Source organism: Triticum urartu, chromosome 3A, assembly GCF_056163025.1.
Source record: "Triticum urartu cultivar PI428250 chromosome 3A, HENAU_Tu73, whole genome shotgun sequence".
Taxonomy (NCBI): domain Eukaryota; kingdom Viridiplantae; phylum Streptophyta; class Magnoliopsida; order Poales; family Poaceae; genus Triticum; species Triticum urartu.
In genome coordinates, this window is record NC_141875.1 from 448,433,896 (window position 1) to 448,444,358 (window position 10,463).

General features: G+C 45.4%; 2 protein-coding genes across 2 annotated transcripts; both read left to right on the forward strand.

Annotated features, from left to right (window-relative positions):
• Nucleotides 1-5,700: 5,700 nt before the first annotated feature.
• LOC147980022 (uncharacterized) lies at nucleotides 5,701-6,291 on the forward strand. Its single transcript, XM_087516812.1, has one exon. The coding sequence runs from the start codon at nucleotides 5,701-5,703 to the stop codon at nucleotides 6,289-6,291; it is 591 nt and encodes a 196-aa protein (XP_087372938.1).
• Nucleotides 6,292-7,720: 1,429 nt separating this feature from the next.
• Nucleotides 7,721-9,934, forward strand: LOC125544314 (Phosphoglycerate mutase family protein). Its single transcript, XM_048707943.2, has 4 exons — nucleotides 7,721-8,272; nucleotides 8,360-8,441; nucleotides 9,157-9,371; nucleotides 9,703-9,934. Exons 1-4 carry the CDS (start codon nucleotides 7,818-7,820, stop codon nucleotides 9,821-9,823), a joined length of 873 nt encoding a protein of 290 aa, XP_048563900.2. The 5' UTR covers nucleotides 7,721-7,817; the 3' UTR covers nucleotides 9,824-9,934.
• Nucleotides 9,935-10,463: the final 529 nt, after the last annotated feature.

Here is a 10,463-nt window from a genome sequence, read left to right on the forward strand (position 1 = left end):
GGATCAAGAAACAATGATTTGTCCGTATGTTCACATGTCCTGCTATCAAATTTGTTTATGAAGGATCACCAAAGGTTTGTAATTTTATTTAATCTTTGGATAAAACTCTTCATCTTTACCATGTATTGTGTTCTTTCCTTTTGCCTGATAACACGATTCTTGCTGACATTTTCAAAAAAAACATTGTGGTGTTTGTTCGAATCTAGCACCTTTTTATGTGATCTAGCACCTTTCTTAGTAAGACGAAGCATGCTTCTATATGTACTTAAGGGGCATGTGGCAATTAAGAGGAATGCCAAGAATCAGTGTATGTTCTTTTGTCTAAAATCACAAGTCACAATTACTAAACTTTGTTTCTTCAAATATCGTTGTGTGGTATTGGCAAAACCAATTGTATTTTTGCCCTTTTATTTCTCTAACTTCGAACCCTTCTTTGTTTATTAGGAGGTGCGAAATCAAGCATAATTCATGCTGTGTGTGGAGCCACGTTTTGGTCTATGTATAGCACATGACATTGTTGATACCATATTTTTTACTGGCAAATGTAAATTTTATTCGATACAAAGTGTAAGAGACTGCAATGTCTATGGAAACTTCCTTTTTTTGTCATGTGATACTGGCGTTTTACAACTAACCACGACTTTAAGACATGTCAATATGTGTGCTCCATTCTTCATATTTTCCCCCAACATAGGTTTTCTCGAGAATCTTTCGTTATCAGGACATCCTTTTGAAGTAGTGTTCAATTATTTTTGGTTTTAGCATATGTTTTCAACGAGTATTTTTCTAATAAATCACTAGGAGGCATAACTATTGCAGCAATTCTTACTATCTCATCTACGTAAGGCAAATATTTAGCATGATGTTTTTTAGTAAACTTAGAGAAATTTTTATGCACAAGAAACAAGTCTTGGAGGGTGGTACAAGCGCCGGTACGATCCCTTGCGGTCGTACCGCACCTCGTATTCCCATCTGGAATGAAGGAACATATCAGGACCTTTGGTACACCCCACGGTATGAGTTCTCACGATAGACCCAGGGCCATCTTCTCTTCTGGTGCCCAAGAAGTCCTCGCACCGGTATGGTACGACTAGCGGTATGAGAAATCACGCTCGTACCACATGTTGTTTTCTCTTCTATTACCGGAGGCTTATTTCCATGCGTTTGACCTTCGGAAAAAAATGTGTGTGTGTTTTGTCACGTGTGAAGTTTTGGTACGACCCATGATACGAGCTGACACGCTCGTACGCGTGACCTTTTTACCTTTGGAAGCAGAAAGGATTTTGATGGGCACTTGGTATGAGCACGGGTACAAGCATGCCACCCGCATCTTCTGCTCTGATTGCGTGAAAATTAGCATATTCTTCCTGAATACTATGGTTTGTTTCCTAATCTTCCTCACCTAACGTAATCTTGCGAATATCTGTGAGTATACCTTCTTATATATCCTTTGGAGGACCTTCTCCATTGCACGTTAGCAAACCAATCTACCTCTAGATGCATATCAAGTTTGTAGGCAAAGGGAAGAACCTCAAGGCCATGGCGCGCCATTGGAACAAGCGGCGAACGTCCTCACGGGAGGAGGAGGATCGCCTCACCACCGGTAGGACTACACCACATGGTTCAAGCCCCCCCACAAGCAGGACTTTGAACTTGAGGAGGAGCCTCCTTCCCGTGGGACGAAGTGTGATCGTGCATGGTGCAACACGAGTGAAGACTCTTCATCAGAAGAAGACCCTGAAAAAAGAGTGATGGAGGAGGAGGAGGAAACCGGTAAGGTGCAAGTTGAATCTGTTGAATTCAATAGCACGGGCAACTCTGCATCTACTAGCAAGGGATCTCCAACAATGATGAGCCCAACATATAACTCTGTAAGTGCATGCAGTGATTTTTTTTACTCTCCGAAAGTGTTGTTGTGAGCTCGAGCTCACATGTACCCTTTGCCACAGTAAAAATTCAAAATAAAATTTAAAAAATATTTAAAAAATCTGATTTTTTTTGCCAACAAACATTGATGTTTTTCACATGCGTGCAAAATTTCGTGACAAAATGACATTCATGCAGGTCACGGCAAAAAAGACAAAAATGATGCATCAAAATGCTTCAAAAACTGTTTTTTGGAGCATGATTTTGCTTTTTTTTTTTGCCAAGACATCCACAAATGTCATTTCATCACGAAAATTGGCATGCATGTGCAACACATATCAATGTTTGTTGCTAAAAATTTCATATTTTTTTTGAATTTTTAAAATATTTTTTGGTATTACTGTAGCAAATGGTGCATGTGAGCTCGAGCTCACATACTCCATGCCCCAATAGAAAAAATGACTAGATGCATCCGGGTACATCTGCACCTACTTTGAAAAATATATTTCTAAATGTAAAAAAAGTGAAAAAAAGTTACACATGTACATCTTCACGTTTCATGTACTCGCGTAAAGTTTTACGGAAAAATGACTTTTGTTTTGGACTGTGTAAAAAGACAAACAAATAGTATCTCATAGAAGGACGTGGAGTTTCTATACCCAGGAGCAAATGCTCCTGGTGTGAACAGTAAAATCAAATAGATTCAAAAATAATTCAAAAAATTCTGAACTTTTTTTGTGCCATACTTTCACAAATGTTTGTTGTGCTTGCAAAATTTCATCGCAAAATCACATTGGTGAAAGGCGTGGTAAAAAAGCAAAATCGATGCTGTGAAAATGTTACTTACAAAAGCATTTTTGGAGCTTTGATTTTGTTTTTTTGGCACGCCTTCCACCAATGTGATTTCGCAATGAAATTTTGCGTGCACAACAAACATTTGTGAAAGTATGACACAAAAAAATTTCAGAATTTTATAAACATTTTTTTTATTTTTAAAGTTTACTATTCATACCAGGAGCATTTGCTCCTGGGTGTAGAAAGGCACTTTCGCTCGTAGAATGCTATTTTCCAGCACTGCAATTTGTCTTCTGTGCCGAGGCAAAATAAAAGACATTTTTTGCAAAATATTGTGCCGCGCGCATATCTTTACGAAGATGTATGTGTGAAATATTGATTTGAATTTTTCTAACATTTTAAAACGTGTTTAAAATACATTAATAAATGGATGCAAATGAACCTAGGTTCAAGTCCTCGCTCCCGACAGTAGCACCATCACACACTTTCACTCGTTCGCACAACCGGCTCCTCACAACAAGGCTCTGCATCTAAAACGTGTTAGGCTGATCATGGTGATGAGTAACTTGGACTAGTAATATGCATATGTTACTAGTCTATATTATTTTCTTCATAGTGGGTAGTAACATATGAATGATAAGAGCAATTCTAGCAGACCCCACATCCCGTTCCGATCCGCAAAATAACTGTCAAAGTACGGATCGGGGCGAAAAAACCTGCCCGATCAGATCCTGTATCCCGCCTCGGCCCGTAAATATTTTTGCGGGGCGCGGCAAAACTTCTCCCCCAACCTCTAGTTTCACGGCTGGGAGGCCGACCCGAGCCCAGTCCCTATCCGCAGCGAGATTTGGCGGGAGGGACATTCCGCACGCCCTTTCCCGCTCCCCCACCCTCCGCCACCGCACGCTCCAGTGCATCCTCCCCGACCGTCCCTCGCCGCCATGGATGACTCCCTGCTGTCCCCCGTCATCGTCGAGGTCACGCACGCTCATTCCCCTCGGGTGGATCTCGTCGCCGGCCATGTTGGCCCCGCTGCCGCTGCCCAAGCTAACATTGCGCCTACCCGCAAGCGACATGGCAACGTGGTCGTGCAGGGCGAGATTCCAGCAGCCCCCGCCGCGAAGGCCCGCGCTTCGGGCGCCAACGCCGCTGCGCGATCCCGGCCGGTGGCGGAGAAGGTCGGCAAGGTCTCCGGCGTAAAGCGGAGGAAGATTCCGGCTACAAAGAGGCCGACTCCTTCATCCACTCCCTCCGCCGCAGAAAGAGGTTCCCCGGCGATGCCGCGCAACAGTGCTCCTCCCACCGCAAGCGAGGTGTTTGACGAAATGGCCAGAAGGTATGCGTCTTCGGTCATGGCGATTTCCTTTCATTTTCGTCATTTTTTGCGACAGCTCGTGACTTGTTATCATTCACTATAGCGGTGGTTCGAACAATGCAACTGCTGAGTTCGTGAACTTGTTGGACACCAACGCTGTTGACATTGATCAAGCCCCGTTCGCCGCATTCGACTACAATGAAACGGAGGGCGGCGTGGACGATCATGGTTGTGAGGAAGAATTGGAGGAGATCGAAACGAAAGCGTTTGAGCAATCACAAATAAGAACTGGGAAAAACCAAAGATCGAAGAACTACACGATCTTGTAAGATCAAGCTTTGATCAAAGCATGGAGTGCGGTGTCTCTTGATGCATGCACGGATACTTCTCAAACCGCCAAGAGATATTGGCAAAGGATTGAAGATCAATACTTCCGCCACTGAAAACAAATCCATGTCCTTGTTGCTCGCCGAAGAGAACAAGATCATGTCAATGAACCGCAATGATATGGACGATCTCACCAAAACATGGCATGATATGGCAAGGAGAGAAATCTTGAAGAGGAGAATGGTCGCGTCGGCCGGTCTGTGTTACAGTTCCGGAGATATTTTCTCTGCTCCATATGGTGGCAATGTCGACGATTTCGGTGCGGGAGTTGGGACAAGCGCCAGAGGTGGATTCGGTGGTGACGATGAACTTCAAGATGAGCTCGATAGCGCGGAGCGAACATCGACCAAGATGATGCCGGACATGGGCGGAACTTTTGCAATGCCCTCTTTTGCGTTTGTCGTAATGAACTTGGCTTTTATTTGCGCGTAAAACTGTGTTATGTTGTTTGAATTTGGACTTAGTTGTGAAAACTTATGTCAAATGCGAGAATTGAGCATTTTCTATTTGCGGGTCGACGCGCAGTGTCCGAACAGACCCCGCAAAAGCCAACCCGTAGAAAAATATATTCCGCGAATATCCTTTTATACGGGTCCGTTTGGGGGTCTGCATCTGCAGTCATCCGAGCCAGCCTGCAAAAGCGGTTTCCCACGAACTGCAAACGCGTTTTGCGGGCCAGCCGGATGCGGGGTCTGCTAAAGTTGCTCTAACATGCAAGTCTTCATTAATTGAGATATAAACTCATTTTACCTCGAGGTGTCTCATGTTACAGTAACATATTATGTTACCACAAGCATCTCTTTCCTCATTAACTCCATGCCACATAAGCATTTTTTTTGGATGTGCTATGTTACTACCTACTCCCTACGTCCGGTGAAAACTGTACATCTAGCTTCAAAATTTGTCCACAAAAGAGTGTTTTTCTATCTTGCCAATGTATTTTAAAGTAGGAAAAAATACTTCTCTCTCATCACACGGTAATTAAGACCAATAGCAATCTACACATGGTTTTCTTAATTTCTACATGCACTTAGCTCATTGGTGGTTGGGTAATTAAGAGCAACTCTAGCAGATCCCGCAAAACGCACAGACCCGCAAAAGTCCGGCGAGTATGCGGGCTCGTCCCAATTTTCGGCCAGAACAGAGTCCGCATACTCGCCCGGCCCGTAATTTTTTTGCCGCAGCCCGCAAACTGCACGCCCCGACCGCTATAACTGCGGTTCCACGACTCGTTTGCGGGTCCAAACCCTACCCCCACCGCTGCCGAGCCACGCGATTCCCCTTCCCCCTCTCCACATTTCTCGCGCCGGCGACCACCCGCCCCGCCTCCAGCCGCCATGTGGGGTCGAATGTGGAGCTCCGGACGTGGCTCCGGTAGCAAATCCGGCGACGGAAGGGACCCGGAGCGCGAGCGGCGCGTCCGGTCGGACATCGCGAGGAAGCGCGGTGCCCGGAAGTGGACCAACCGTGGCATGTCGCCACCGCCGAGCTTCCAGCGAAGCGAGACGGAAGAGTACGACCACCGCCACGCATCCTTCTCCTCCGCGAGGTTTTCGTACGCCGGGAGCTCCTCGTCCTCCGGCGCGGGCTTTCTCCCCGTGAAGAGGGAGTGGTCGAAGGACGAGGAGGAGCCGGCGCCGTTCGCCTTCGTCCCCGTGAAGGAGGAGCCCGAGGAGCCCGCTCCGCTCGGCCGCCGTGGAGTCGTCGGACCCGAGGACTACGTCGCAGACGTCGACGCCGTTGCGGCCGCCATCGCCGAGTGGAGCGTGCGCAAGGATGCGGAGCGCCCCCGCCACACCGAGGAGCTCGAAGACCTCGAGTGGCGGCAGGCGGTCGCTGCCAACGAGAAGGCCGAGGAGTGGTGCCGCATCCGCGCGGAGCAGGCGGCGAAGTACGTCGAACTGTGCAGCTTCGGCGAGGAGGATTGAGTGTCGTTCGGCCTCCACGGCATCATCCTCACCGCCGTCAGATCCGACCCCCTCCAGTACTAGTTAAAGTAGCATGTGATATATGCTTGTAATTTGTTGATCATGTAGTATGTATGAACTATGTACTATGTGATGTGATGAACTATGTTTGTGCAATTTCTCCCGCGAAAGTGTTTTTTCAACTTATGCAGGTTTAGATACGGTATCTGTTCAGCCACGCTAGTTTTGGACCCGCAAACACGATCTTCGTGAAACCGCAAACGCGTTTTGCGGGTCAAGTTTTTGCGGGGTCTGCTAGAATTGCTCAGGAGAGAGATGGTGGCTTGTACCTTTTCACTGTATTTTTTACTCAACTCCATAATTTATCCTAAAAAATTTAGATGTACACTCTTCACCAGACGGGGGAGTAAATTACAGTCCATCAAAATCGCACGACTCGACTACACATTCCCGATGCCTCTATGTCCCAAGAGAATAATAAAAGAAACCCAAAAGCACACCAAACCGAACAAAGTGAGCTAGAGCCCAATACACACAAATAAAACCCAGAAAAAAAATATCCATTCATACACAATAGTCTGAAACAAAGAAGCTCATCTCCAGACAGAAAAACCGTGCGCAGCAGCAAGGCGCATGTATCCCTCTAGTAATGACCTATCTATAAACAATCTAATTTTAGCCATAACTATTTGTGGGAGAGAAATTACAGACTACTTCGACACAGTGACAACAACAAAACCACTGTTTGTAAGTTGTCTATAAATAACTTAGAATTAGCCTATTTCTCTCTCCCCATTCTCTCTCCTCCAAATTACTAAATTATATATGTGGCAACTCTTACATTAGACATTGTTGTTGTACATGTCTTAAAATTTAAAGAATTGTAGTACACCCATTATTTATAGTCAATTTATTTTGTTATATATGACATAAAAAGTTTTCTTCAACAGAATTAGTCTATGATTGAATGATAAGGAGGATAGTGGTATTCCTAGCTTAGGGATCAAGCCCTAGACTTGACATAGATGATCACATTTCCTAGATTCATTCCAGGCATTCAGCAAATGTGTGTTCAGTGGAGGAGACGTTCCTCTCAACTACGAAGACATCTATGACGACTTCGTCAATGTCAAGATGATGTGTCGATTCAATCTTTCAGAGATGCTCATACAGGTATGGTGTGCATGGATGCGTTTATAGGAATGAGCATATGTTGCATTTGTATTGTGTTAAAAAAAGTTTTCTTCAGAAAAAGGGCTGGACATAAAAATTTAGCCGTGTCAATGTTGTTAAAATTTATGAATTTATTTTTCGTGCCCATTTGATTTTCATCCGTTTCTCAAAATAATAATTTGATTTTCATCCGAAGAAGCCCGCACAGAGTCGTTGCCTGCTGTCCGTTCACTCTCTTATGTTGGCGAGAGGTCGACGAGAACGCTAGAAAATACTCGGAAAACTTTCACTCCAATCGTTGGAGCTGCCAAATCAGTCCGGCAGCGAGTGCTCGCTCCGCCGGGCGTCCGGAAATGCAAACCACCTCTCTGTCTTCCGCTCCGTCCTCTCGACCCCCCTCCGCGCCGCCGCCTCCGCCCCCTTCCCCGCACGTCGCCTTCCCCTCGCTCCGTCGCCGAGACCTCCTCTTGCTCTCAGCGTCGCCTCTTCCCCTCTCGCTCTCTCCGGCGGCCGCCTCGGCGCGCGGGCTGTTCCGCATGCCGCCGCCGGGGCTGGCCAACCGCTACTTCCTCGTGCGCGCTGGCGAGTCGGTGTACGAGGGGCAGGGACTCCTCCGGACCAACCCCGTCGCCAAGACCTCAGTCGACAGCGGTCTCTCCCCCGCCGGCCTCCGCCAGGCCGCGCGCGCCGCGCTCGAGCTCCGCCGCCTTGGTGCATGCGAGGACGACTGTTGGATATGGCCCTCCATCACCCAGCGCGCCTACCAGGCCGCCGAGATCATCGCTGCCGCCAACAGCATCAACCGCAGGTGCCTGTCTATCCACATCGTCGTGGGCTATGAGTATGACCGTCGGTCAGTGATCCTGTACTGAGATTGTTGGTTACTTCTGTGAAGTAAAATCGTGCCGGAGTATAGCTTCTTGGACGCGCGGGGGCTGGGTGCGTACGAGGGGAAGAGGTTAGAAGCATTGCCAGAGGTATTATTCATCCGATCTTTCGAGCTCCAAGCTAAATTCTACTGGCACTTGCTTACATCGAGTATTAGAAGAACAACTGACTTGAGGGATCACAGAGATGCAGTGTATTTAATTGAAGACGTTGGTACATTAGTTTCTGGAGAAACTTCAGAATATATTATTGCAACGAATGAACTTTAGATATTGGAGTGCACTGACCTTGCAGATGTACATTGCAAAACTGAAATACGAAGGATTAGTGAAATTCTGCTTCCCATGAAGGCAGCAACAGTCACTGGTTCTAGATCTGCCTAATAGAATGTGTGAATCTACTAAATCTCTACAGACAGATGGGCTCATTTGAAAATAAAATAGGTTTAGAAACATGGATTAAGAATAGGATGTGGGCCATGCGAATTCTGATAACTACATTTAGAGAAACAGTATATCGTCCTGACATAGTTATGTTGCCATTTTCATCATTAGGCAAGTTTCCATGCCTGTTTGAAGTTACTGGTAGCTAACCAGTGAGATTAGTAGTATTTTCATAGGTGGACATCCGCTAGTGGGCAAATGAGTATCCTGGAGGGAGAATATTCTCGGTTTGAACATAATGTATAGCCCGAGTTATGTTTCCCAGGCTCAACATGATCCGGTGCAACAAATACAGATAACTTTGGTTTAACAGATTTTGTTCCTATCATGATCGAGTTTTCCTTTATTGTGATGGATTTAGGTGTATGCATCTGATAATATTTCGCCAGACATCAAACCACCTCCTACTTATGATGGTACACCTAACGAGAGCGTGGCGGACGTATTTGTTCGGGTAACACAGCTCATGTCAATACTAGAGACTCAGTACTCAGGGGATACTGTTGTCATCGTTTCGCCAGATTCTGACAACTTGTCAATTCTTCAAGCTGGGTTGATAGGACTGGACCTGCGGAGGTAAAAACTAATCCTTGTCATTTTGCAAGCTTATAAGAAAGACTTCATGTGGACATACTACTTGCATCAGATATTTGGATTTCCGTTCCCTTTGATCCATAAACATACACCAAAAAGTTCCTGAATTGAAGGGAAACATATCCTGACTAAATGACTAAATATTTTAGTTTTGAGTTTTGTGGTCGTTTGGTTGCTGTAGTAAGCTGGATCATCTGAACTGTTGGTCGGTTGTATCTCTCTATCTTAAGTATGATACATGCAGTCCTCCTGCTGGTTCAAAAATAGAAGGGAAACATATCCGACTAACTGACTAATGATGCAACTTCTGCAGGCATGACAGCCTGTTCTTTCAGCCGGGTGAGGTCCGAGCCGTTGATCCTGCCAGTATACCTGAATACAAGCAACCAGCCTCTAGTGTGTTTAAGTGTACAAATCCACCAAGTTGCAAATAATTTACTTCTTGTTACCATACTTTCATATCCCCTGTACATGAAAGAATATTCCCATGACATTGTATAGCTTAATGCTGTGTATATAGCTAAAAATGCGTTCACCGCAGCACATCTGACAACCAGCAAATCTGATAGTTCCTACCATGATACTTTTTTTTTTTGCGAATAGAAACTTGTATATTACTCAAACTCCAACAGTGTTACAATCTGAAACAGCAAGTTCCAAAACTCTGGGAGGTCCAGAACCTAACCAAGTCATAGTTCTACCTTCCTCTTTAGCAAAGATAGCTAAACAATCACTAACTTTATTTTGAGGTCTACGAATATGAGTAATAATAGTCTCCCGAAGACTCATCATCAGCTTGATCTCTCTAATAAGATAAGCATAAATTGATCTGTTGATGTCATTTGTCTGCACCATCTTGACTACTTCCAAGGAATCAACCTCCAATTCAACGGGTAGCTCAGTTCTCATAAGGGCGGAAGATAAACCCTCCATACAAGCGCACAATTCTGCTTCCAAGACATCACGACATCTATACAACGTACGACATGCAGAAAAGATGATTGCACCATTAAAATCTCTCAAAACCATACCAGCACTCTTCCATCCATGGTGAAGGAACCATCAGAGTTCAAC